The 27,851-nt window shown below is 58.3% G+C and overlaps 1 protein-coding gene across 1 annotated transcript; it reads left to right on the top strand.

Moving 5' to 3' along the window:
- Window positions 1–26,398, top strand: TRIM29 (tripartite motif containing 29). Its single transcript, XM_007196680.2, has 9 exons — window positions 1–798; window positions 9,524–9,619; window positions 10,385–10,618; window positions 11,795–11,993; window positions 14,647–14,748; window positions 17,085–17,168; window positions 19,349–19,444; window positions 22,357–22,433; window positions 25,241–26,398. The coding sequence occupies exons 1-9, from the start codon at window positions 7–9 to the stop codon at window positions 25,301–25,303; spliced, it is 1,743 nt and encodes a 580-aa protein (XP_007196742.2). The 5' UTR covers window positions 1–6; the 3' UTR covers window positions 25,304–26,398.
- The last annotated feature ends 1,453 nt before the right edge of the window (window positions 26,399–27,851 follow it).

The following is a 27,851-nucleotide window of genomic DNA, read 5'->3' as shown; positions in this document are numbered from 1 at the left end:
CCCACAATGGAAGCTGCAGATGTCTCCAGGAGCGATGGGGCCAGCCTGGAAGCCAGGGGTGCCCGCAGCTTGCTGAGCCCCAAGGGCAGCCTGGAGACTGGGGCCAAGGCCGAAGGCAAAGAGGCCAAGATCACCAACGGGCACGGCAGGGAAGCGGCCGAGGGCAAGAGCCTGGGCGGCTCCCTGAAGCCAGGCGAGGGAAAGGCCTCCCTGTTCTTGGGCAACGAGCGGCGGCGGCCCATCATCCAGTTTGTTGAGTCTGTGGACGATAAGGGCCCCAACTACTTCAGCATGGACTCTGGAGAAGGCAAGAGGCTCCCCTATGCCAGGCTCCAGCTGGGGGCCACCAAGAAGCCACCCGTCACCTTTGCCGAGAAGGGGGAGCCGCGCAAGCCCATCTTCTCGGAGCCCCGCAAGCCCACGGAGCCTGGGGACCTCCAGCGGAACAGCTCCCCCCGGGCCACCTCGAGCAACCTCCTGTGCTCCAAGTCGGGCTCCGAGGAGGTCCTGTGCGACTCGTGCATCGGCAACAAGCAGAAGGCCCTCAAGTCCTGCCTGGTGTGCCAGACCTCCTTCTGCGAGCTGCACCTCAAGCCCCACCTGGAGGGCGCCGCCTTCCGTGACCACCAGCTGCTCAAGCCCATCAGGGACTTCGAGGCCCGCAAGTGCCCCCTGCATGGCAAGACCATGGAACTCTTCTGCCAGATGGACCAGACCTGCATCTGCTACCTCTGCATGTTCCAGGAGCACAAGAACCACAGCACCGTGACCGTGGAAGAGTCCAAAGCCGAGAAGGAGGTAACAGCGGGCCCCTCCAGGTCTCTCCTCCCTCAACGCGTCCTCCCACCTCATCTTCTCCACTGCGGGTTCCCAGGGTCTGGGGCTTAAGTCTCTGCTGTCCGTTGTCCTTTCAGAAAACAGTTCTTTGCCCTCCCACCCCCTCAGGAGACCAGGCATCTCCTAGATGAGCAAATGCGGGCTCAGCAAAGATGGGGGGCTTGGCCAAGGTCATAGGATAGATTCAAGTCAGGTCAGGGAATCAGCACTCAGTCCTGGGCTCTGTGTCTGGCTGGGTCTTTTCCTTCTTTCTTTCTTTCTTCCTTCCTTTCTTTCTTTCTTTCCTTTCTTTCTTTCTTTCTTTCTTTCTTTCTTCCTTTCTTCCTTTCTTCCTTTCTTCCTTTCTTCCTTCCTTCCTTCCCTCCCTCCCTCCCTCCCTCCTTCCTTTCTTTTCTTTTCTTTCTTTCTTTTTTACTTAAGGGAGAGAGAATTCTTCCCACCTGAGCAGGGCTGGCTCCTGGGATGAGTCATGGGTGAGGAGAAGGGAATTTGAGGACCACTTCAAGGCCCTTTTTTTCTGGCTTCAGAGTTGGCTTTTGCAGTCCGGTGGCTCCTTCTTGTTCTATCTGATCCCCCAGCCAGTCTCTTGACCCTCCCAGTGGCCTCCTTTATCCTTCCCTCTGCTGCGCCCCGTGTGCTTTGTGTGTGTGGTTGTATGTGGACATACCTCTGCCTGTAGGTAGACACTCCTGGGGAGGGTTGGAGCTGGGGGCGGGGGAAGGGGTGTGTTATATTCATATGTGGATGTTTGCGTATGACTGTATATGTGATACGTTAAGTGTGTTTGTGTTCTGTGTATGTGATCCTGCACGTGCTTCTGTGGGGAGGAGCGGGGGCGTGTGGAAACCTGTGAACATGGACACCTTACACCTGGAGAGCGTGTGCTGGACCAGAGGCTCAGCTGTGGCTGCCACTCGTGACTCTACAGAAGCTGGGCTGGTGCCCCCGCGGCAACACAGCTCTGCGACGTGGGCGGTCTCCAGCCGCTGGTCAAGGCAGGGCACCTGACTTTCTGCACCCCGCAGAACGGGGCAGCACAGGACACCCTCTGGGCCCAGGCTTCCTAACCGGGAGTCTGTAGGTTACTCTCTCCTACCCACACCCCTGGGGCAGAAAGGATGAGTCAGGGATGAGAAAAGACTCAAAGATCCTTTTCAGAAGCCTCATTTGGCCCAGGAAAAAGGTGATCCCAGTTTCCCTAACTCCCTGACCCCAGTCTGGCTTCAAGCTTCAGACAGGGAGATGGAGATGGGGCAGGGGCCGTGGACCCCGCCTCCAGGACCTCACCTAGGAAATCAAAACAGAACGAGGGCCAATCATACTCAGCCACTGCAACCAAGACATTGCAGAACCCCGGGCTGTGTTTTAGGAGACTTGGCTTCCAGTCCTGGTTTTTGCCTCTAACCAGCTGTGAGATGGTGGACAAGTCCCTTCCATTCTCTCAGGCTTGGTTTCCCTTCATGTGAAACTAGGGGATTGGACTAGATTGGAAGTTTTCAAATGACCCCTGGAGCCCTAGGATTCTTGGGAATGTCTTTGAGGCATCAGGGATGAGGAGGGGGGCAAATTGATACCAAGAAGTCAGGGGAACCCTGTTTCCACACCCCGTGCAAGCAGCGCATGCTCTTATTTATCTGTAGGGTTTGGCCCCAAATTTCATCTGAAACAAGGGTAGCTCCACTTAAGAAAAGCCTGAGTGCCCCTGGAGGACAGGACGGTCTTGGGCAGTTTTCTCTGGTGGTACCTGGGACTCGGAGTTCATGTTCTAGTACTGGAACAGGACTCAAAGACACAGTTCTCACCCTTGAAGGCTCATGATGTAGGTCAAGAGGCAGAGCTCAGACGCACAAACCAGTCTGGGGCGTATCCCCCACCTTACACAGCAGTGGCTGTAAGTAAACATCAACTTGCAGAGGACAGAACGCCAGACTGGAGCATTAGCGATCTCGTCAGTCTGCTCTCCACCTTGCATGGGGACACAGACCCAGAGAAAGGAAGAGACCTGTCCAAGCTCAGTGTTTGAGGAAGAAGTTCCCCGAGTCCTCTTCCAATGTCGGGGAGCAACTTAGGGGAAGGATTAGGGTTCCTTTGAGGGGGATGGGATTACAGGGACTCAGGGGAAAATGTCTGATTCACTGGAGTGACTTTAGGGGTGGGAGCTTCAGACTGTATGTGTGTGTGTGTGTGTGTGTGTGCATGCGTGTGTGTACACCAGCAGTGTAGGTAGGCAGGGACTGGTGGTGCCGGGCAGCTGAGTGGAGATGGAGATGCAGCGGAGCATTTTGTCCCGGTCTGGCTCTGCTGGAATGTCAGACGTGAGGGACGTTGGCACAGAGCAGTGTTAGATGGGTTGACAGATCAAAGTGGACTGGCGTGTCAATCCTGGCATCCTTTGGAGGCAGCCCTGCAGACTCAAGCATTAGGCCCCACACAGCTTTTTGCAAGGAGCCCCGTCCAGAACCTGTTCTGCAGCCTGGTTGGTGAGGCCCAGGTGAGGTGATCGCTGACCTATCTTGGTTACTTGCACAAACGTGTAGACAACACCCAAGGCTGCGGTGCTCATCTCTTGGGCTTCAGATCTTGCTACAGACTCCGAGCCGAGGCAGTGCTGGAGAAAGGCCACTTGGTATGCCAGCATGACAATCCTTCCTCTGCTGACCCAAGACCAGAAGGTTTCCAATTCCACTCCGAATGTCACAAGGAAGGTCCCACAGATGTCCTGTGGTCCACCCCTCTGCCTCTGGGCGTTTCCCAGGCTGGATTAGACTGATGAGATTGCAGTGTACACATCCATCCTTTCCTGTGTCTCGTGGCCCTTCCTTCTGCCTATCCCGAGTGCCTTCTGCTGCATTGGGTCAGGGTGGAGGATTCCTGGCCATGGCTGCTTGCTGCAGGGCGGCCTGCCTGTCGTGGGTCCTCTTGGGCTCTGGGTTGGCAGCCTGACAAGGCGCCGGGAGGAGTGCTCAGGCCAAGCATTGCTCTGGAGGGCGAGGTCCTAGCTCGTCAGCGCGGCTCAGATTCCGTGCCTCGGTCGCTCTCCTGACGCCATCACTTGGCTCGGTTCCTCTCTGTCACCATGGCCTGTGGCTTCGCTTCTGGTCTCATCGTCCAATTCTTCCTTGAAGGCTGAACTGCCGGGCTGCTGGGCGTGGGCAGTTGCTGCTCATTGAGTTTTGGGAGCTGTGCTGGTCTGGGCTTTTGGGGCTCTTTGGGTGGACAGCCATGACTGGGGTTTGGGAAGAGGAGCCAGGCGAAAGGCCTAGGGTGCGGTGGCAGGTGTTGGGACCATCCTCCCCAGAGATCCTGGGGGAAAACTTCTGCTCTGGGACAGGGTGGGTGAGAAAGGAGGTGGGATGAACTCTGTGGGCGCTGGGGAGGAAAGGACAAAATAAAAGAGGTACAGGGCTTCCCTGGTGGCGCAGTGGTTGAGAATCTGCCTGCTAATGCAGGGGACACGGGTTCGAGCCCTGGTCTGGGAAGATCCCACGTGCCGCAGAGCGGCTGGGCCCGTGAGCCACAATTACTGAGCCTGCGTGTCTGGAGCCTGCGCTCCGCAACAAGAGGGGCCGCGATGGTGAGAGGCCCGCGCACCGTGATGAAGAGTGGCCCCCACTTGCCACAACTAGAGAAAGCCCTAGCACAGAAACGAAGACCCAACATAGCAATCAATCAATCAATCAATTAATCAATAAAAAAAAAAATAAATCTTTAAAAAAAAAAAAAATAAAAGAGGTACAGACACAGGAGGCGGGGAAGGAGGGTGCCAGGGAGGAAGGCAGGAGACACCCCTGTCTTTATGGAGTACATCTATGTGCCAGGCGCTAGCTTGAGCATTTACACAGTTACTCCTGACAACAGTCCCACGGGGTGGGAGTAACTGCTTCTATTTTATAGGTGAAGAAATGGGCTCAAAGATGCCAAGAAACTTACCCAACGTTATAGCACTGGGAGGTGGCAGAGCTGGGATTCAGATTCATTGTGGCCATAGCTCAACCTGTTTTCTCTCCACCATTTTAAATGTTGTTTTTATAGGGTTGGCAGTGGCTCCTTGGGGTCACCTGGGAGGTTCTGATTCAGGGGGTCAGGGCCTGGGATCTGTATTTTTAAGTCACCCTCAGGGATTCGAATACGTAGTCAGGTTGGAAATCAGGAATCTAGTCCACTTTTACCAGGAAGAAACCGAGGCCTGGGAGGTGGGGTAACATGTCAAGGGCCCAATGCTGGTCTGGAGATAGTCTGGGTGATGCTCTTCCCACCCCGTCTTGCCCCTTCCCCGTCCTGACACCCAAGGAAGCAGAAGGAACGGTGTGCCCCGACTAAGCAGACTAATACTGGGCTGTTTGACATCTGTGTGGAAATGGGGAAATCTCTCCAGCACTTCAGATTCTTTTCCATATAATCACCATTTGTCTGAAAGTACAAATTTGGCAATTAACTGGCTCATTTGGCAAATGTCACAGCCAACGGCCTGTGTGGTTAATTCAGACCAGGGGAGGATCCTTCGGGGCCCTGTCTCCTCTTCCCTGGGGGCAGCGCAGGCACGTGTCCAGGTGAGTGCTCAGGTGTGTCTGCACTTGAAGGCCCCGTCCGTCCGGGCTGAGACACCACCAGCCACTGGCCACCCCTCTGCTCCCCCAAGGCCGGAAGGATTTCAAGGCTGTGTGGTCTACACAGGCCCGTCCCAGGCAACCAGGCAAGAGGCAATCGACGTGGAGGAGTGTGGGAGAAGAGAACAAAGAAGGCATTTAGGGACAGGCCCAGGCAGGGTGTAGGGAGTGAGCTGGGGAGAAGGAGGAAGTCAGGAGGGAGGTGTAGACAGGGGCGGAGCTGAGGGGAGCTGAGGCCCCGTCAGACATCAGATTTAATCAGATTTCAAGGGAGGAGGGAAAGAAGGAGAAAGCGGGGCCTCAGGGGGTGATGAGGAGGGTGTAGGGAGGAGAGCAAAAGAGGCAGAATTGATGAATTGCCCCATCCGTGAGGTGGGGGAGCTTGGGCAGGAGTGAAGGGCACGGATGATGTCCTGGAAGGTACAGAGAATAGCCCAGAGGTTGAGGCCATGTAACAGAGCTGAGTCCTGTTGCTGTGTCGTGGTCTTCCCACTTCCTCTCTGGGAGAACTCAGGCAAGCTCCTCAGTGTTTCTGGGCCTCAGTTTCTGCATCTGTAAAATGGGGATAACGCGGCTTGCCTCCCCAGGGGGCTTTTGCAGATGAAAGGAGAAATGTGGGCACATAGTGGATGCTCAGTAAAGCAGTTGGGGTCCTTCCTTCTAAGGTTGCAGGAGAACCCAGTATTTTGGAGCCTTCCTATGTTTTATTGTTTCCTATATCCTGCCTTTTCTGGCTTTTGTGCAACACTGCCAGCAGGGAAAAATTGCCAAGGGCTAAACAGATGCTGGACACATCCCCAGAGGTCTCACCCCAAATCCTCTTCTCCTGACAGGGTAGCACTCATCCCAGAGGTGAGAGCAGACCCTTCTAGTAGCACAGAGTTCCCAGCCCAAGGTCCCTTCGGAGATCCCTGGTGCCCTGCAAGTCTGGCCTTGCAAGGCCCCTCCCAGCCGATGTTGACTTCCCTGGTGCCCCAAAGAAACCAGGAGACTAGTCTCTCCTCCGCCCTGACTGATGTTTCCGCCCACTGCTGCAGACAGGGCGGCTCCGCTTTTGACCCTTCTCTCGCCTGTTTCCAGATCGGCTGCCTCTCCCTCCGGCCCTCCCAGGTCACTGGCCGACACCTCTGGCTCTCCTCTGTGTGGCCCCCGCTAGCCTCCCTCTTCCCTGCCTCTCTTGCTCAGGATGGACCCCAGGGGCTGACTCCGGCTACCCTTGGCCGAGGCTCTTCATTGTTCTAGAGCCCCTGGACTCTCCCTCCTCTGTACTCAGTGCCTTCTTCCTCCCTCTTGGCCAGTGAGTCTGTGCTCTGTGGGTTAGACCTTTCCTCACCTTAATCCCCCATGCCCCACAGCTGCCAGCAGGTTCCCCGAGCACCTCTGCTCACTCCGCTGGCTCCTCACCTCCACCTTCTCTACGCAAACCTTCTCCCCTCGCGCAGGGGGTTAGCCTGCCTGCACCACCCCCTTTATCCTACCTCTTTTCTGCTTTCCCCAATATCCTCCAATCTTCAGTTCCCCACCATCTAAGCCTCTACTTTGCGTCTGCAGCCCAATGTCTTGACCTCCCTCCCCCAACCCCCGGACGATTCACTCTACCCCGACTGTGCACGCACCACCCTTGGGCCCCAGCACAACGGCACACTCCCATCTGCACCCCTGAACACCACCAAGACCTCACCTGATTGCACCTGCCCACTCCCCTCACTTACCCGGGCCCTGTGGGCCTGCCCATCACCCTGTCCTCTCCCCTCCGAGCCCGGCTCCTGGTCCATGGAAGGTACCCCACCCAGCAGTGGGGATGGGACCACTCGTCAGCGCTTCCTCTCTGCCAGGGGCTCTCTGAGAGCCTCACTTGCCTGATCCGAGTTCATCCCACACCTGGCTGCGAGATGGCCCTCATACTACCTTCACGAACAACGGAGTGACCGAGGCACCAAGTTTGGTAACTTGTGAAGGCCACCTGCCTAGAGGTGGTGGTAACTGGATTCAAAGCCTTGGAGCCCCAGTCCTGGGCTCTGGGTGGGCTCCCTCCTGGATCCCCCAGGCTCATTTCATGGAAGAACTGCCCTGACCCTGCCCCCCGCCCCACCCCCAGGCCTGGGGGTGGGAGTGAATGCACTTTTGTTCTCTGCTTTCCTTGCTCTGGGTGCTGAGGTAGGGTGAGAAGCCCCAGCGCCAGCTGCTCTGTTGCTGAGCTGGTAAGGACGTCTCAGCTGCCGGGGGAGGGGTGGCTTCCAGCGTCCCATCCCCCTCGGGCCGCGCTTGCTGGGGGTGAGGAGCTCTCCAGGGCTGGGAAGGGTGCCCAGCACAGACCCACTGGCCGGTCTTTAGGCTTCTTCCTCACAGACCCACCTACGAGTCCCAGGCTTCTCAGGAAACTTCCAGGCCACCGGCTCTGCCAACCTCAGAGTTCCGGGCTCTTGGCTCTGGCCCCGCAGAGAGTCTCCGCTGCACACATGGGGTCTGGGTCCCTTGGCTCTCCACCCTCCCACCACCGTGTCTATCGACAGCTGGCTTCTCCCAGCCTTTGTCTGGAGACCAGGCCAAATCCTCTTCTTCATCCGCATTTACTCCTCCTCTTAAACATTTTCCATCCCTGGCGATGGCATTTTCCGTGTTGTGGGATTTCCAGCACGTAGCTCGTGGGGCACATGCTTTCTGAGAAGAACTTAGAATCTCTGGCCCGGGGAGCCCAGGGGTGTGGGCAGAGCGGGTAGGGTTGGAATCCCGGGCTGTCTGTCCGGGGGCTCTGCAGCTCCTGCCCGAGGCCTTCCCACCTTCTCCACCAGCTTCTCGGCCCTCTGGGCACTTTTTCAAGAAAGCCAGGACACTCTCTCCTCCATCAATCCACTTCCCTGGGTGTCTGCACAGGGACCCACCAGCAGCCCCCTGGCCTGGGAGGGTATCCAGGAGGTGTGACGTGTGCGCCCAGCTGCTCAGGACTCCTTGCCAAGAGAGCTCACATTCCTGGTGGTTTGTGGCTTCCACATCTTGACTCTTCTTTGTGGTTCCTCAAGGAGATGGCTGGGACTCTGTGTTCAAAACCCAGGGTAGTGGGGAGACCGGTGAGCACTCCGGGGTGTTCTCAGATGCCTTGGTCTTCCTGCCTTCAGGTGGAGATCACCCACCTGTCTTCCAAGCTGGCAGGTGCTTTGGGAGCACTAGTGGGGAACCCACAGAAGAAAAGAGGTGCCTCTTGGCTGAACTGGATTGACCTTAGCTTCACGCCTCCACTTTTGTCTCTGTTGTAGCTGCTTTTCAGAGAAGGACATTCCTCCGATGGAAGGAAACCATTATCCATACTTTCCGTATCCATCAGAGCTCATGTCCCAGCTCATTCCTGATAGACCCTCTTCCCAGCCCACCCCACACCCTGACAGCCCATGTTCTCTTCCTGAGCAGGGGTGCCTACAACCTCTCCTTCTCTTCTCCCATCCACCCTCACTGCCTCACTTGCTGGCCTCTCTCCTCCCCCACGGACCCCGAATAAAGTCCCGATCTTGCCCAAACTGCAGACGGCACTCCCTTTCCCATAAACAGGTTTATAGCTGTGCCTGCCCAGACGGAGTCCCCGCTGGCGGCAACCCAGGCTCCTGCTTGCAACACAAGCCTCACGTCATGTCATAGAAACGCTGCACACTGTTACTGCCACGGGACACTCCCTGGGCTGGGCCCTGCTGAGCTGGGCTGCGTCCCCTTTCTCCCCTAAGCTGCTCCCTGATGGCCCCAGGTCCACTGAAAGGAGTGGGAACCCCATAAATGAGCTTCCTTCCTGCTCACGTTGGGTGGAAGGCCTGGCAGAGGGTCAGCCTTATGAAGACATGGCTGGGCCGCCCAGCCCCAGAGCCCTGAGTTTACAATGAGATGGCGTTTGACTAGTTGCTGGATCCTCGGTGACTGGCGTGGTGCCTGGCATATCCGACGGCCTGATGAGCATTTGCTGAATGAACGGCTGAAGGGCTGAGTGGTGGACCCTGCTCGAGTTTGCCCCCTGGGTGGGCCCACTCCCTGACTCTCTGGTTCTCTTCCACCTCTTCCCCCTGACTTCTCCTCCAACCCCGGCTCCTTCCCTGCAGACAGAGCTGTCACTGCAAAAGGAGCAGCTGCAGCTCAAGATCATCGAGATCGAAGATGAAGCTGAGAAGTGGCAGAAGGAGAAGGACCGCATCAAGGTAAGCAGCCCCCAGGGCTCTCCCCAACCTGTGCTGCCTGGAAGAGGCAGACCTGGGCTCCAGCTCGAGGTCTCAGGCCCATAGTTACAACCCACACTCGTTTCTTCTACGTTCTCTTGCCCCCTTCTAAGTGTGGGCCAGGCATCCATGTTGCCCAGCAACTAATGCTCATTTTACATCATCCCAGCAAATAAAGACCCTGGACCAACTTGTCCTCTAGTGTGGCTTTCAATGTCCACCGATGTCTGTTCTGCCCACCAGGCTACCCAGCCACCAAATGCATGCTATCTTCCCTTTCCTTGTGTCAGTGTGGCTAGATGTATGTCCGCCATGGTTTGAATGCTTGTAAACTACAACCTGAAATCACTGACTCTTGACCCTGGCTGCATAAACAGCTCATTAATTCACTTTCTGAATGATGTTTGGGTCTGGTTGAAGTTTCAATGGACACACCCTGACTCATCTGGGAACTTCTGGGCCCACGGAGTTACCCAAGGGTGGAATGATGGTTCATGTCAACCCACCAACGGGGAGGAGCTGCTGACAGATAAGGAAAGGTGGGCTGTTAAAAAAACCCTGGCCATCTCTATCAAGAGATGGCATCCCTCAATGATGCCTTTGAATGAGATTCTTGGTTGAACAGGCTTACAGGGTCAGGGCAGTAGAAATGCCCTGACCCTATGTTGGGAACCTAAAGATGCACCCTCTAGGGAGATTTTTAATTCCTGAAACCGTCCTTCCTCTCTCCCCTCACTCTGGACGCAGAGCTTCACTACCAATGAGAAGGCCACCCTGGAGCAGAACTTCCGAGACCTGATGCAGGACCTGGAGAAGCAAAAGGAGGAAGTGAAGGCTGCACTGGAGCAGCGGGAGCGGGATGCTTCAGAACAAGTGGAGGTGATCGTGGATGCTCTGCATGAGAGGGCCAAGGTGCTGCAGGACGACAAGCAGACCAGGGAGCAGCTACACAGCATCAGTGACTCAGTGCTGTTTCTGCAGGTAACAAGCAGCTCCTCTGTCATTCAGTCCCTCACTCCTTCTATCCACTTACCCAGACCCTCATCCAGTGTCCATCTGTCCATCCATCCATCTATCCACCATCCGTCTATCCACCATCCATCCATCTATCCATCCATTCATCCCTCTAAGCTCCATTCCATCTGTCTATTTAATTTTTCCATCCAAGCCATTTCCTTACCTACTTTAAAGATGGCACACAAATATCACTTTGTCCCAACTTCAACTGATAAGTACAAATAGTGCTCCAGGCTCAGTAGGAAACAGTTCTGTGATCGATTAGTGATGCCTGCACTGGGGATGGGGTGTGTGTGACATACAAGCGCTGCATATTTGTTATCCTTCATCTTATCTGTCTGTCAATTCCTCCATCCATCCTTCCACCTGCTAGACTGTTTTGGGTACTGCATGCCCAGTACTCTATCAGGTGCTGTGGAGAATAGAAAGGTATAAGACATGGTTATTGCTCTCAAGGAGCTGCAATCGGCTGGGAAGATAAGACACGTACAATTAGAGAACAATATAGAAGAGAGTGTAATTAAGTGATAAAGCCTATGGTTCAGGAGATAAGAGCCTGTGGAAGCTCTGGGAAGGGCAAACAGGCTGGAGACAGCTTTGTGGAGGCGGTGGAATTTGAACTGGGTCTTGAAGGCCCGTTAGGACTTGAGATGAAGGGATTCTCCAGTGAGAGGGAAGGGAGGTGAGAAGTGCCAAAGTGTAGAGGCAGTGAGTGGGCATGTGCAGGGGGAGAAACCACCATGACCGACCCACACGCTAGTAATTCCTTGCCTTTCTTTGGTGCTTTCACGCCCAAAGACTTCACAGCTTGTGTGACACCCATAAACCCCTGTGAGGTAGGCACAACACACCCAGTTTAAGAGATGGGAACCACAGAGTCACATGTCTCGGTGCTAGTGCCATTAGGGATATTAGCATCTAGTGGATTTTAGTTGAACCCTTTCATTTTACAGAAGAATAAGAAACAAGTGCCTAGTGGGAAAAAGTGGGACTAGTTAGTAGCAGAGCTAGATCTAGAGACCAGCTCCTCTGCCTCCTGTACTGAGTCTTCCAGCTGGACCATGAAAGCCCCGTGCAGAGAAAGGTCCCCATAGCTCCCAAAGACCCAGAAAGTTAATGGCTTCTTTCCTTTCCTGGTAGGAATTTGGTGCCTTGATGAGCAGTTACTCCTTCCCCCCGCCCCTGCCCACCTATCATGTTCTATTGGAGGGGGAGGGCCTGGGGCAGTCGCTGGGCAACTTCAAGGACGACCTGCTTAATGTGTGCATGCGCCATATTGAGAAGATGTGCAAGGCGGACCTGAGCCGTAACTTCATCGAGAGGAACCACATGGAGGACGGTGAGTGCCCTCTTGTGGGCAGGCCCCAAGGCCGTGGATGTTTCCTCCCAGGTCAATTCCTACTGCCTGGTGCAGGCCGACATCGAGCCAGCTGGCCCCTCACTGTTCCCAGCCACCCATCCCACTTAAGGGTGTTCGGACTAGGATTCAGGGATGGTGCCCCCCTCCCTTGAAGTTGCTGCCACAGTTATGCAGCTATTACAAGGGGCCTCCAGGGCAGGAAGCATCCCAGGCACTGGCTGCACAAATGTCCGCTCTGTGGGTTGTCCATCAAACTCAGGGATTGGTTTCATTCAGCTCTGTGTCTGCTTGGCGGACCCAATCCAGCAGCTGTGTAGATGCTGCAGCTTGTAAGGGCCAGACTCCAACCTGGTGGCTTTGCAGGTTCCAGTGGACATGACCTAGAACGGCATGTGTGCTTGGAGGGAGAACTTGCCTGTCACCATGGCCGTGCTGAGCGGTGTTGAGCCCAGAGGTGGACTTGGCCTGGTGGCCCGGCTGGGGATGGCTGGGCACAGCGTGTCTCGGTGACTCACCAGCTCCCCTGAAGTCAGCTTCTCTACTGAATCACTCTGTCCTCTGCAGAGGCAACTGAATCATCTCACAGCGTCCTAACATGAGAAACTGCCCCATTAAATGCTTTTCCACCAGTCCCAGCCCAGTTCCTTTAGGGCCTGAAGCTGGACACTTTCCCCAAGCCCCACCCAGTGGCCCGGGCCTTGAGGTTGCAGCCTAACTAATGACTTCTTGCCCCAGCACCCCGAAGGCAGTGACCCTGGTCTTTGGTCTCCGAAGGGAGCATGTGATTCTTTGGGAGATGAGAAGGGGGTAATAGTGCGCAGAAGGGCTGGGACTCAGGGGGCAGCGTCTGTATATCTTGGGGATGGTGACGTCACATAGCGTCCCCGTGAGATGTGAGGGACATTCAGTCACACCTGAGGACAGATAAGCCATTGCAGCAAGACCATCATTTGGCTTCAAGTGGCACCTGGGTCCTGAAATCCTCCTAATGACCATGGCGACCGTCCTGAGGGGACGGCTCACAGCGACTGGGTGTTCCCTGGATGCTGGCTTTGTGTGAACGCCTCCCTTACATTATCTTAGTCTCCCTGTGGGATGAATTGCACGTCACAGATGAGAAGGCTGAGACTCAGAGAAGAAGCTTTTCAAAGGGCACACGGCTAAGCAGGGGGCGAGCTGGGTTTCACGCTCCGCTGTTCAACACCCCCACCCGGTGTCCTCTCATCTGAGAAGCAGCTGCTGCTGGTGGCCGTGCAGAGGAGCTGGGAGCGTGACGATCATGACCCCTGGGGTACACACCTGGTTCGGGAGCCCCTCCACTGAGGTCTGGCCGGACCGATGAGGACAGCCCCGACCGGGTTGGGGTGGCCCGTGAGCCTCACAGGGACCGCCCCCGCCCCCTGCCTGCGGCCCGCCCACTCTGCCATTTCTAGGTCATGATTGTGCTGGCCATGGCCTTTGTGCAAGTGGGGCCCTGTGTCCTGTCCAAGGTGTGCTGGGAAGCGGCTGCCAGGAGAGGATGGGTGCTACTGATGTCAGCAGCCCTGCACCTGTGCCTGGGGCCCTGGGCCTCCATGTTGGCGTTTTGTCACTGCTGTGTGCTTGGGAGTGTGTCTGGCTGTAGGAGGTGGGGCGTGGGTGGCCGATAAGTCAGACCTTGGAGTGACCATCTTCTCTCCCTTGATTGTGGCCTGCCCACCGGACAGACCAGGGACTCAATCCCCACCATCAGAGGTGTGGGGTCTGAGACACACCAGAGTATCTTCATCCTGGGCTTGGTGGGGATGGGGCGGGGCCAACATCGAGGAGGATTTCCATTTGTCGTGAAGTGCCTACTGCGTGCCAGGCCCCTGCTTGGCACACGTGATGGAGATGAAGGATGAGTATCCTCACTCCTCCTCTTGCCCGGGAGAGAGGGAGAGGGAAGGGCCGAGGGAAGGTAGGAGATGGGGAAGAAGCAGGAGAACGGACTGGGGCAGAGGGCAGTTGGGGAAAGGCAAACTTGGAGGCACAGATTTGTTTGGGTTCAGGGGTCTGCCGGTGGGTGTAGGGGGGAGTCAGTTAGGGTTAGCTACCCCTCCTGAGTAGCTCACTCTCCTCTGCACGGCTCCGCAGCTGGATCCTTGGCCATGGAGGCCAGTGCTGGGACTTCATTCCATCTCCTTCCTGGGCTGCCAGCAGTGGCTGAGACAGAGCCAGGAAACAGGGATGAAGGCTCGAGCCCCACATCTGCCCTTATTGGCCATGGGGCAGTGGCTTCACTCACCTCCTGAGCCTCAGTTTCCTTATCTGTCACCTGGGCATCTTCATACCAGCCCAAGGGTTGATGCACACATCAAACAAGAAATGAAACTCAGTAGCACCTTGCAAACTGCAAAGTGCCGTGCACACGTCTTCCTCACAGGGGCTCAGTCCCAGGGAGGGTGGATGGCCCACCACACAGACCCTCTCTCACCCCCCCAGGAGCTCAGGGCCGGAGGGGATGCTGGGCAGGGGGCCACCTTCTCCCAGGTTAGGGACCTCGCCTCTCCCTGGGACAGAGGGGCTATGGGCTGACTCAGCGACGCCCTCAGTGGGCCAGCTCATCCCCCACCCCCTGCCCCTCTGCTGACCCGGCCTCTCTGCTTCCCAGGGGGTGACCATCGCTACATGAACAGCTACAATAACAGCTACAGCAGCGAGTGGAGTGCTCCAGACACGGTGAAGAAATACTCCATGTACCTCACACCCAAGGGTAAGGGAAGGGAGCAGATCCTCCGCTGAGGGGGTGGTCCAGGAGAGACGCAGCGGGCTGCCCTGGGGCGTGACCCTCGTGGATGGGCCTGGGAAGGTCCTGGCGCGTACCTGCTTCCCGGTGTACGTAGCGGCACCTCCTCTCGCCCTCTGTCTGGCACCTGCTCCTCAGCTTCCCTGGCCTGTGTCCACCCCTCCCACCCCCTTGCCTCCAGCCCACACCCTCCTTCTCCTTCCTTCCGGAGGGGCTCCTGGCTGCTGGCCTCAGCCACTCCCATCCACCAGGCTGAGCTGCGTTTTGCTTCTGCGGAGGTTTCTGTGGTCCTGAGGGAGGGCTGGCTTCTCCAGAGCCATCCTGCTCCTCAAGGCAGGGGGGCTGACGGCTGCTCTTTTAAACTCCTCAGCCCGCCCCCCCCCCCCTTGCAAGCCAGCCCCTCAGCCCTCCTTCCCAGGCCCTGGTAAGGCGCCGCCTGAGGGGCGGCAGCCCAGCTGGGCATGGGTAGAGACCAGCGCCTGCCTGTCCTTGCCCTGCGGTAGCCCGTCACATTCTTTGGCACCAGCAACAAACCACAGCGATGCCCATTACGTAAGGGTGGGTGTGCCCGGTGGATAGAGGGGTGTGTGCGTGTGTGTGTTGTGAGGGCCCAGGGGTCGGGACAGGAGAGGGTGTGCAGGGAAGGGGGAGAGAGGAGACGTGGGGAAGACGCCAGGGCCTGGAGCACAGAGCCTCGAGCCCTGGGCACTGATCCACACGCCTCAGACGCGCGCACACACACGGACCCGGTGGGAGGGGCCCAGGGGAGATGAGCTCAGCAGAGAGGAACCTTGGCCGCCCCTCCCAACTTGAAAACAACACCTGGGCTTCCAGCAAAGAAGCTGGACCTGAGTACCCGGCCCTACGTTCCTGGTGGGGCCTGGGCCCGGCCAGCCGGTCCTGCTCCCTTCCCTCCCCCGGGGCGCTGTCCTTTGGGTCTAGTTCTGTGAGTGGGTGAGCTGCGTTAACCAGCCCCATTCCAGCATCACTGGCCCTGACCCAGACCCTTCTGGCTCCCCAGCTTTTGAGGATCAGACCCTGGGGTGGTATCAAGTCCCCCGACTGGCCCCTGCTTGGCTGGCCTGCTCTGTAGAAGGCGGAGGGGAGTGGAGCAATAATGGGGGATTGAGGAAAGAGCATGGACCCCCCCAGATGTCACCCGAGAGCCCGGGGCCTTGTGACCTTGGGCTGGTCACTGCCCCCTCAGTATCCTCATCTGAGAAGAAGGAGGTTGGACTCAGCTGTTAGGAGAGCTTCCAGCTCTGTTACCGTGAGTCAGGCTGTGACACGTAGGGAGAAGAAACAGGTTCGTCCGGTGTCTCCGCCCCTGCACTGGGGACGGGAGGGAGGAAATCTGGGAGCCCCGGGCTCAGGGTAGAGGCAAGGGAGGGGCCAAGGGAGTCAGCAAGGAGATCAGGAAGCAAGGCCACCAAGGGACAGTGGCCTGAGCCTGGGAGCTTTGGGGCAGTGGGGCTGGGCAGTGAGACTTCCAGGAGAGGTTAGTTTCCAGGCTCCCTGCAAGAGGGGCCAAGGGCTCGGTAGAGAGGGCGTGGCTGTGATGGACAGAGGGCGCAGGGCGAGAGGGATGGACTGCAGGGGTGCGGGTTTACAGAAGGACCAGCTGGTGCTCGGCCAGAACGGGAGTGGGGCTGGCTAGGCGGGAGGGCAGGAGCTGATGGAGGACTCTGACCCATGCAGACGCACATGGGGAACGCGTTGTCTTCACCTGTGAAGTAGGGGTGTGGGGCCCGAAAGGGGGAGGGAGGGAAACACCTGTGCCATTTAGAGCTCGTCCCTGGGGAAAGCATCCCCGTAGTGGGGGAGGTATTTGTGGCACAAGCTCATCAGGCCCCTCCAGGTGGCAGCCCTCATTCGGCCCTACACCTCTGCCCCATGGTGGCCATGCCCAGCTTCCTCACGGGCACCCCATTTCCCAGCCTCTGGAGTCTCAGTCACACAGGGCCTGGCTCAGGAAGGCTCTGGTGACCCTCAAAGCCCCTAATTAGGACAACCATACATCTTAGTCCATCTAGGACTCTCCAGGTTTACACCCGGTACTCTCAGCATAACCATTCATAGCACCCCTTTCACACTCAACCATTCTGATTGGAAGGGTAACTTACGTGGTCACCTTATCCTAGACCCAAGGGAGCTGTCTTGGTGGGGGAACAGGCCCTGGCACAGGCAGAGGTCGCTGTCTGGGGGCAAGGAATCCTGCAGTACACCCCTCAGGTCAGAGCCACAGGCCCCCGACTGAGCCAGGTCCCCCTTTCTGCAATGAGAGCCCCTCCTCGTGTTCACAGGTGGGGCCAAGACATCGTACCAGCCGGTGTCCCCCAGCCGCCTCTCCAAGGAGAAGACCTTCAACAATCTGTGTGGCACCAAGGGTAGGAGGCAGCTCAGCTGGGGGGTGGGCAGGGCCTGTGTGGGAACCATGCAGGAGGGGCTGCGGGCTGGGTCATGGGCAGGGGGCCTGGGCTCCCCACGTGAGGTGAATGTGGGGAGCTGGGGTGGGGGTGGGGACCCAGAGACGGGTGACGAGGGGTCCTAGTGGGCTTAGGGCGTGTGCGCATGTATGCGCATGTACAGGCGTGAGTGTGCGTGTGTGTGACGTCGTTAGGCTGAGGAAAGGCAGCCGGGCACCTCGGCATCCCTGGAAATCCCTGAGTCCGTAGGATCTTCTCCCTGAAGGCTGAGTCAGGGGGAAGTGAACCCCGGGGTTAGGTGTGGGGACTTCCCTCAGCAGATGTCGGGGCTGGGGACCACAGAGGACCTCTCCTGATTTGTGTACTCCTGGGTCGGAAAGTCATACAGTGGTTAAGACAAACTAGGGGAGCAGGAAACGAGAAGTCAGGCATGCTATGAAATGGGCCGTCCCTGGAAACCCAGGAGGTATCGTTGTCAGGGAGGTGTGTGGGTGACTCATCCTTAAGACCCGGGAGGGGTGGAATGGGGGTAGAGACACGGCTTCCCCAGGGAGAGCTGCTGAGCGCAGGGTCCCCTCTGCCCACAGCGCTGAGGGCACCGCTGCGCTGAGGGCAGGGCCGACCCTCGATGAGCCCGGCTTCTGGGGGCTCCTGTGGGGGGTGCCACCTGCGGGGGGCAAGGGGACCGGGCCAGCTCTGCTAGAGTCCCCCTCAGACACAGCACCGGGACGTCTGAAGAGACGAGGAAGGGAGTCAGGGCTCGGTAGTGAGGACAAGGCCCCCGGAGATCTGGAAGGTCAGGGGCACCGTGGGCAGGGCAGTGCCCAAGCCTCTAGGTGCAGGACTGGCTTCACCACAAGCACAGGAGACTGTGAGCTCCGTGAGGGCAGACGCTGGGTCTGTCCTGTTCCCCGACGCGATCCCAGGGTCCAGAAGAAGGTGGGGCTCAGCAAACATTTGTTGAATGAGAGGAAGAGGGGACCAATGAATGGGCGAAGGAAAGGGCAAGGCGGATGGCCCCTTGGAGCCTTGGCAGGCGTGCTCAGTGAGGGCCTTGCTGCAGAGTCTGCCCGAGATCCCTGTGGGAGGGGGTCCGCGATGGGGCAGGCCGCCTGCCCCAACCCCATGTGACCGCTGACCCGGCTCCACCCCGCAGGCAGCAGCAGGAGAAAATCGCCAGGGCTGGGGGGCCCCGCTGTGGAGTGAGCTCAACTAAGGGGGAGTCCCCCACGCTCTGGGCTGCTGAGAGGGTGCACTGCCCACAGGGGCTCTCGAAGGCCCTCGCGGTGCCCCTGCTGTCCCTGCCACACCGTCCCCATGGCCTCTTTTTGTCCACCTGCAAATGGACACTTGCAGCCTGTTCAACCTGGCAAACAGAATTTCAGGACTTGTATCAGCTGCTTCCGCCTCAAAGTTTTAGCCTGTGTTTGTATTTATTTGTTCCTTTACTCATTCATCCATCCATCAGCTGTACAATGAGCACCTTCCAGGAAGCAGGCTGGGTGCCAGGCATTGGGTGTGATGCTGGGCCAGACGGGCATTCCACCTGCCCCCACAGAGCCCAGTGGGGGATGTGGACCATTAAACGTGCAGTTACAATGAGATATGGGGCATGGGGCTGAGACACATGCAGACTTGGGGGAGGTGACATGGAAGCTGACACCTGAAGCCCCGACACCTGAATTTGCTACACATGGGGGAGCAGGTGGGCTATTCTAGGCAGAGGACCTGGTCTGTGCAAAAAGCCTGAGGCAAGAGAGAGCCTGGTGTGTGTCAAGAGCTCAGAGCGCAGCCTGGTTGGAACATTGAGTGATGGAGGCCCGCCTCCAGGCGAAGGCAGAAAGTGGAGACAGTGGGGAGGGGTGAGGGCCTCATGAAAGAGCTGAGGGCCGTGCTAAGGACTTTGTACCTTAATCTGAGGGCAGTGGGCTGTTAGGTAGGGCAAGGACCTGACAACACTTTATAGTTTAGAAGGATAACTTGATGGCAGGAAGGATTGGCCAGAAGTGTGACGAGGGCCCAGCAGTATCCTGGCTGGAGACGTGCGGGGGCTGGAGAGAGTCACAGAAATGGCCGTGTCCCGGCCTCCGTCCCCCATGCCAAGCTGTCCAGGGCTGATGCCTCTTCCTTTCCCCGCCCAGGTAACTACACCTCCCGGGTCTGGGACTACTCCTCCACCATTCAGAGCTCCGATGACCTGCCTGCCGTGCAAGGCAGCTCTTCCTTCTCCCTGAAAGGTGAGCTCGCCCTGTCCAGAGTGCCTTGGACTCTACTCACAAGTTCTTACCTTGTAGGGATCGGAGCCCTGCCTCCACATCTCTGCTGTCAGGAGGGCTGGGCCACCACACGCCGGTCCCTCAGGATGTGCTGTGATACAGGCCTCGGTGTCAGGGAGGTGCGGACACACGACACCCTCTACACCCCCCCACCCCAGACATCCCCAGGGTGCTTCCATCAGGCACCGGGTCTTCCTACTGCAGAAAGTTTACTTAACTTAGTCACCCAGTGACTCCCAGCCTTGGTTGACTCTAGAGCCCTGTGACCACATGGCACCTGTCAGCATCCCACGGAGCCAGAGTCCTGCCGAGTCCCTGCTGGGAGAGGCAGATGAGATGATCTCTAAGGCCTCCCAAGTCTGATTCTGCCCCCCAGAGCTCTTTGACAAGGCTGAGCAGCCGATGCCTCCTGTCTCCTGGGGATGGGGTCATCCTGAGGGGCAGGCCTGAGCCAGGCCCCAGCTCACAGTGGGGCCCACGGCCCTTGCATCTCTTCTGAAAGGTGCATGGGGCAGCTCTGGTGGGCTGAGGTGGGAGCAGGCCTGTCTGCCTTCTGGCTTAGAGACATCCGGCCTGGGAGACAGGATAAGCAGGCTGGGTGGGCTCAGGTGGAGGGGGTGGGAAAGGGGCAGGCGGACCTCCCGGCAGTGGCCTCCAATGGTGACTTTATCATCCAGCATTCCCTTCCGGGCTGGATCCCAGCCTATACCCAGGGCTGGGATTCTTGGATCTACCAGCAAGGAGATATGACTAGAGGGTCCCAGCCTGCAGGACCCCCAGGCCTGGGGAGTTCTGGGACTTGCCTTGGCCTGTCTGGCTTCCAACAGATCATCCCTGCTCTCTGGTCAAGCTTGGATTGACCGGCAGGTCAGGGCCCTGATTCCCGGCAGGGAAGACAGCCGCCCTTAGGTGTCATTTGGAGCTTTCACGCTCCCTTGCATCTCCCCGTTGGCCTGCAGTCTCCCCAGGCGAAGGCCTTGTCCTAGGAGAGCCTCTCCTCAAAAAACACCAGGACCCGGGGACACCTGTTGTCACCTTCATGCAGATCAGCTCCCTAGATCTGCTCGGAATGGCCTATATGGGTGTTCTGGGCAGGGGCTGCCTGCCTGGGAGGACTGACCCCACCTACTCTGGGGTGGGGGGAGGCAGGGTGTACACTCAGGCTGCCAGCGAGGACTGAGCGAGGGCTTTGAGAGCGGCCGTGCCCATGGGACGTGTGACTCCCGCTGGCCCCTCCTGGGACCGGTGCTAATGGCTCTCTCCCAGCAGGCACTGGGAGAGTCCCCTATCAGTTCACCACCTTGGGACAGGCTATCACAGAGTTTTCCAAACCACTGGATGTCAGTGGGCTGTTTAAATATCGTCCTGGTACCTGCCTGTTTGACATCCCCCCCGCCTTTTCCCTCCCACAGCAGGGCAAATGGGACACCCTCTGGGGCTCTCTGCCACTACTAGGGTGTCCTGGTCCCTCCTCCCCAGAGCCCCCTGGAAGAGGATGCATGCCCCTCGCCCCCTGCCATCCCTAGCCCACCTGCCCCTGGATGCTGCCTGCTATACAGGCTGGTCTCCTGGACCACACCCCTGCCCCGTCCCCATCCCCACCTCTCTCATGGCTGGCTTGGGATTTTCTTTCTGGGAACTGAGACGTGAGACCTGAATTCCCCCCCTCTCAACCTCCCACTCAGGACCTGAGGAACCCTCTCTTTCCAAGACTGCCCCCATCCCCAGATGCAGGGAGACCGCTGGGTTCTCTGCTCTGTTTCCACCCCCTTACCAACCCGGGGAAGGGCCGGCCTCGCTGGCAGTCTGGCAGTGCTGCAGGTGGTTTCTGGGCCGGACCAGCTCATCCGCCTTTGAGCAGGCCAGCCTGCCCAGGGCTGCCCAGCCTGCAGGGCTCCAGCCTGGCCCTGCCAAGGCCAGATGCTGTTTATTTCTTGAGCTCCTCCATGTCCAGGTCACAGCCCGTTCCTTCCCGGGCACCACCGCCGGTCCCTGCAGGCTGAGGGCTGACACTGAGGGCACTTTTCACAGTTCTGGGGACTGCAGCTCCTTACAGACCCGCTGGGCTGAGGGGGAGGGGTGGGGAGGTGGGCTTGGGCAGCGCTGCCCCGGACCAGCGCCTCGAGGACCCCAGGCCCAGATGGCGCCCATGTGCTCCAGGCCCCCTTGGGCTCGCTGTTTTAACCCTGGACCGCAGCCACATTGCTGCCCCTCTCTGGGCCCCAGCCTCCTGCTCGTGAAGCAGGGAAGAGGGAGCCAAACTAGGCAGACAGGACGTGAGGATGGGTTTTGGAGTCCAGCAAACCTGGGTTCTAATTCTGACCATTGATTATTAGCTGTGCAGTTCAGGGCAACAGAGACAGGGAAGACCTATGCGAGTCCCAGCACAGTGCCTGGCACGAGTGGAGCCAATAAATGGGGAGCCTCATCCACACAGTGCGGGGGCGGAGGGGAGTTGGGATGAGTGCCTAATGGTGGAAATCCTGGCAGGTCGTGCTTATAAAGTGGCTTCCCTGGGCTTTGGGGAGGGGAGGGGTCTGTGGGGTGAGCCTTCAGGGTAGGTGGGGGAAATCTCAGCAAGTGGTGTGATTCTGACCTGGATTGGGGGTGACACTCCCCTGCCGCCTGGCCCAGCCCACCTGGCCTGTTCCTCCTCCTTCTGTCTGCCTTGGTGCCCCCTCCCCTTGGCCCACCTCCTCAGGATTTTCCATTGCAACCCTCCTGACTCCTGCATGCCTCCTCAGGGTTGGCTGCACTTGGTAATGGGCTGGATGGAGCTTGGCAGTCACTTTGGAGGTGGCGTCTGTGCTCCGGCCCTGGACCCCTGACCGCCAGCCCATGCTCCCTCTGACCAGAGCCTCTTTTCTCCCCAGGCTATCCTTCCCTCCTCAGGAACCAGAGCCCCAAGGCCCAGCCCCAGACTTGGAAATCCAGCAAGCAGAATTATCTGGTGAGTGAGGAGAGCCTGCCTGGGCATGAGCATGTGCAGAATGGGCACTGAATGGGGCTCCCAGGAGAAACTGGTCATCACTTGCCCAGGGCCTGTGGGAGGATGGTGACGTCTCTGGGCCATGGGATGGAGGTGGCAGTGGCCTGAATACCTGCGTACAGCAAAGGTAGTAAAGAAAGACCCAGGGCTAATAGGCAGGGGGCCTGGGTAAACATTACTTTTTGGGCCTCGGTTTTCTAATCTGTAAAGTGGGTGGCCCAGGATTTTTTTTATGTGCAGATGGTTGTTTGCTGCCTATGCTTGTTGAATGATGGCCAAAATGCTGAGTCCAGGGGATGGGCATCCTAGAGATGAGTGTCGCTTCCCTGGGGGCCAGCTCTGACAGCATAGAAGCCATTGGGATGATAGCGTGGGTAAGGCAGAGGCTGCAAAGTTAGGAATAGATATATTTAGGGTTCGACAGCTAATGACCCTGAGCTGGGGCATCAAAGAGCAGCACGAGAGGAAGCATGGTCTTGGGGTCCAGCCGCCTGCTGACTGTGGGGTCCTGAGTGAGTCAGAGCCCTCTGGGACTCTATAATGCGGTGCTGAGATGGGGTTGAACTCTAATACCTGTAGACCTGACGTGCCTGAGCCCTGCCCGAGACCTCAGCGATCAGGGGTTGTCCTTCATGTGCTGTGCCTTCACTTCCCCGCATGCTCTCCTCCAAGGCCCATGCCAGGCCCTGCTGAAGGAGTCAGCCAGCTGCCTTGGGATGGGGCTGGCATCTGCTGGGCCCAAGGGCTGGAGCCCCCCGGCTCCCTTCTGTCTTTGCATTTGGAGGTCAGAGCATGGAGAGGTGATTTGCTTCAGGTCACGAAGAGTGACTCGGGCTGGTTTAATTGGAGAGAATCTTTAATTTGCTGGCGATGGAGCTAAGTGATGGTGTGTGTAATCTGAGCCAGGCCCAGGGCCACTGCAACAGCAGGGCTGCAAAAAGCAGATATGGAGGGAAAAAGGAAGCTTTCTCTTCCTGGACTCGGTCCTTCCCCTCCCTCCCACTACTTTCCCTCCCTCCCAGAGCCCTGATCCCAGCAGAGAAGGCTCAACATCACCTTGAGATGCCTGGCAGGGCAGGGTTCTGGGGTCCCCAGCTGGCACCCAGCACTGGGGGAATGGAGGCAGGTGCTAGTGTAGGAAGAGGCTGGCCTGGGGTCTGGCCCCAGTCCTCTCACCAGCTTGCCATGCGAGTCATTCTTCCCCTGTGCCTCAGTCTCCCCATCTGTAACATAAGGCAGATGGCCTGGATGCTTTCATAGCTCTTCCAACTTTCATGTGCTGTGACCCTGAGCCAGGGAGGGAACGGGGCAGGGGATGGGGGGGGGTGTGTGTGTGCAGAGAGCCCTCTGCCCAGGTGCCCTGTTTGTGCCCGCCCACCACCCTGGACTCTTGACAAGACAGCACCATTCACTGGCCTGCGATCCATTTGATTGTCCCAGCCTTCCTGTAAGAAAGGCTTCAGCCATTTCTGGGTCTATTCACTTTGCCTTACTGACTCCTTTGGGGTCCAGGCTGGCACCTGGGGATTAGGAGACCTGGTCTCTGCCACTGAGTAGCTGAGTAACTTTGGTTATGTCTTTCCCCGCCCTGGGTCTCCATCTCTTCCGTTGTTTAATAAGTGTTTTAACCAAGGCCTGAGCTACGTTCCCTCAGCCCCCGCATCCCACAGGCCCCCAGTCCTGCTGTGGACCAGATGTAGGCAAGGAGCTACTGTAGATACAGGTTTCCAGGCAGGCAGGGCCAGGGCAGGGGCTGGGATGACCCTTGGGGTCTCCTGTACTGGGGTCATTGGGGTGTGAGGCGGGCCCAGGCTCTGACCCAGCTCAAGGGCGAAGCCACTTCTGGAGACCCTCTAGGGGCCAAGGGTGCTCGCAGGGGCAAGCAGTGGCTAAAATGTGCTCTTCCATTGCAGCCTGGAGGGCGATTTCTCAGGGCCCTGACTAAGTGATTGGGAGGAGAAGGGAGTGCTGATTTTGTGAAATTGCTGTGGGATGTAATACACAGGCTGGCAAGAAAGTTGTCGCCGGCCCTGTCCTGAGAGATGCTCCCTGAATCCCTATGAGGGTTCCGGGATGAAAGAGGCGGAAGGTCTGGGATGGGAAGCCCCCAGTCTGTGTTGGGCTGGGGCAGTGGTTTGCCCTCTCTGCACCCCTTCTGTCAGGGAGAATTATGCAGAGAGAGCAGAGACCAAGTCTTGAGACTCAGAAGAGGTGCGTTGACATGGATGAGGCTGGGGGTTGAGCTCTGGAGCCAGGTTGCTGGGTATTGAATCCCAACTCCTCTGCTTGCCAGCTGGGTGACCTTGGGCAAGTTGCTTAGCCTCTCTGTGCCTTGGTTTGTTCATGTATAAAATGGGTACGATAATAGTAACCCACTTAATTGGGTAGCTGTGAAAATTCAGTGAGTCCGTCTATGGAAAGCCCTCATACCAGTTCTGTAGAGTAGAGAACACCATGTTAATGGGAGCTACACTGGTGCTGGGAGGGGCTTCCTGGGTGTGGAGAGACCGGTTGACGAGGCTGAAGTTCAAGCTCACCAGTCGACTGATGGAGTGAATTCCAATTAGGATGTGAACCCAGAGACTCTGATAATACTGGGGCCCAACTCCAATCCCAGGGTAGATGGAGCTTGCGGGTTAGGCCACAGGCCCCTAGAATTATTGGGGTTCAGACCACTGCTGCTTCCTGGCGGAGGTTAGGGGGTGGGCGTCTGGCTGGTAAGCTCGAGTGCCATCCGACCTCCCTAACTACTCCTGTTTCCCCCGCAGTCGAACTACCAGCCCTTCTACGTCAACAAAGGCAACGGGATCCGGTCCAACGAGGCCCCATGAGTGCCAGGCAGGCAGGAACGAGGCACCGCCACCCCTGCCCTCCCCAGCCGGCCCTGCTGTTCTTGCTACTCTTCTCATCTGGGTGGGAGGGGGCCTGGCCCTCCCCCCGCCCCGCCTTCCCCTGTTCTCTCAGGGCTGCCTGGCCCCCCCCTCCTCCCCATCAGCCACGCTCCATCCAGGCCCCCTCCTGCTTTGTGACTAAGGATCACCATCTTGCCTGTGCTCAGAGGCCAACCCTAATGCGGGTGAGAGATAAGGCTTTTCTCCCCTAACCCGCCACATTCCTCCTTTTGGGTGGGATCCTTGGGGCCGGTAGTGGGTGCCCACACGGTACCAGCCTGCTTCCCCCGCCCAGGCCCCTGCTGTCTTCAGGCCTGTTGGCCATTTCTCTCCAAGGCCCCTTAGCCCGTGATGCTGTCAGTAGGTGCCTGGCCATGACAGCTGCCCATCTCCCACCCACACGGGCCCACTTCTTCCCAGCAGCCTGGACCCCTAGGAGAAGACTGGCCCCGTGTGCCCTGCTCTGGTCCTACCTACCCAGGCTCAGCCTGGTGGGGCCTGCAGCCTTGGCCACCACAGAGGAAAAGCTCTCAGTGTCTTGGCATCACCCTGCCCGGCCTTGGGTCTCCCCACAGCCACCGCGAGTCTGCGGTCCCTGAGGACAGGCTCTCCTGGCTGGCAGGATGATCTTCACCAAGATATTCCTTTCTTCTACCTGCTGAGATAAGCGATTCCCTTGACGTGATATACTCCACCCATGAAAATAGCCACCGGCCCAGCTGCTCCGAGGGAAATGTTTCATTGGTTTCATAATTGTGTTTCTCCCTGAGAATGGGAAGTGAGCAGGCTGGCGAAAGTGTGGCTGGGCTGGTAGCCGCAGGTGCTTATTTACAATGGTGCCTTACACCCCGCCACACCCCCATCCACTGCCCCCACTAGAGTCTCCCTCTTCCCTCTGACTACCCTCCATGTTACATGTTGTCATGGGGCCCAGGGCCTTGAGAGGAGCTCACACCAGCAGCACCAAGGTGGGGTCATCCCTCCTCTCGCCGTCCCCCTCCCAAGGGCCTATGGGGGCTACGGGGAGGGGGGCCAGCTGGCAGGGGTGGGAGAGGGAGGGAGGGAGGGAAGGATGGAAGAGGGAGGGAGGGAGACATTCAGCTTGGGCTTTCCCCTCCTGAATAAACCATTGATCACTCACTTCTTTGTATTGAACAAGCGTTTCCCTGAGGGTCACCAGACGGACTGGCTGCAGCTCTTCGGAGCACACTTTTTCCACCTCTGATGAGTATGTGGTCATTTCCCCTCTTTCCTCCAGAAGACGTGCTTCCTTTGGGTCTCCCTCCCGCCCCTCCCCACGTCCACCTGAGTCCCTAGCGGGCAACGCAGGACGCTGGACCTTTCTGAAGCGGCCTTGGTTAACAGTGAGCAGAAGGGAGGATGGTGCAGGTGGGGCCCGGGGGATCACCTGAATACCCCGAGGGCTGTGAGAGCTCAGAGCCCCTGGCCAGCCTACCCCAGAGTCCCCAGAGGGGAGCCAGGCCCAGGAGTGGCTACCCACGGGCTGGGGTGGAGGCCAAGCAGAGGCTTCAGACCTGAGAGCCTTCTTAGTAGGGGGAGGGCTTCCTGGGCAGGGGAGCTCACAGCCGAGGCCTGGCAGGGGAGCCCAGCTCCCGAGGGCAGCGCCATCCTGAATTTGGGCCATGGGGAAAGGAGATGAGGCCTTCCAGTCCCTGGGAACCCAGAGACGCCTGGGGAGGCAGTCAGGGAAGGCTCCCTGGAAGAGGCAAGCAAAACAGAAGGAAGCATGACTTGGGAGGGAGGGAAAAAGGGTGCAAGAAAATTACACCCCTGCCCCGGTATGGCTGGGACCCCCCAGGCCCCTCCATTCTCATGTCCTTCTTTGCTCCCCTCCAGGGGCCAAATGATCCCAGGGGAGCAGCCCCACCCACCTCAGTAAGAGACCCTCAGTGAGCTCACAGCTGGTCCATCGTGGAGGGGCAACACCCTCTTCTTCCCCTCCCTGCCCTGCTGGGCCGGGCAGCTTTGGGATGCCAGCCAGCAGCCAGACTTCCCAGAAGGGGGCTCCTTGGAATCAGGAGAAACGGATAAGAGGATGACCGGGAGGAAAGAGGGGAAGGAAGGAAGGGAAGGTGAAGGGAGAACCTCCTGCCATCGTCAGGAAGCAGGGCCGACTGCGCGTGGGACGCTCTGCCACCTTGGTGCCCTCCCTTGAGGTCTGGGAGCAGCGTCCTCGGCCTTGGCTGCTGCTTCCCGCAGCCCCGGGGGCTGGTTCCATGAGCGATGCCCTCTGAGGAGCGTTCCCCTCCCAGCAGGTCCATCTCAGTGGCACCCAGCGCCCCGTGACCTCCCCCACCTTCTTTAGGACCTGCAGTCCCTGTGGCTGTCATGGTGAAGAGGGCCACCACCCCCGCTCCCGGGCTCCAGGGGCGCCCAGATGCTCTGAGAAAAGGCCTGTCTGCCCACATTTTGGGCCCTTCCCCAAGCCTGCCAGCTTGAGGAGGGGAAATGGACCCTGGTCCTGCTG

The sequence above is a fragment of the Balaenoptera acutorostrata genome, chromosome 9, assembly GCF_949987535.1.
Source record: "Balaenoptera acutorostrata chromosome 9, mBalAcu1.1, whole genome shotgun sequence".
Taxonomy (NCBI): Eukaryota; Metazoa; Chordata; class Mammalia; order Artiodactyla; family Balaenopteridae; genus Balaenoptera; species Balaenoptera acutorostrata.
The sequence above is the reverse complement of the archived record's forward strand: the minus strand, read 5'-3'. Positions and strand labels throughout refer to the sequence as shown.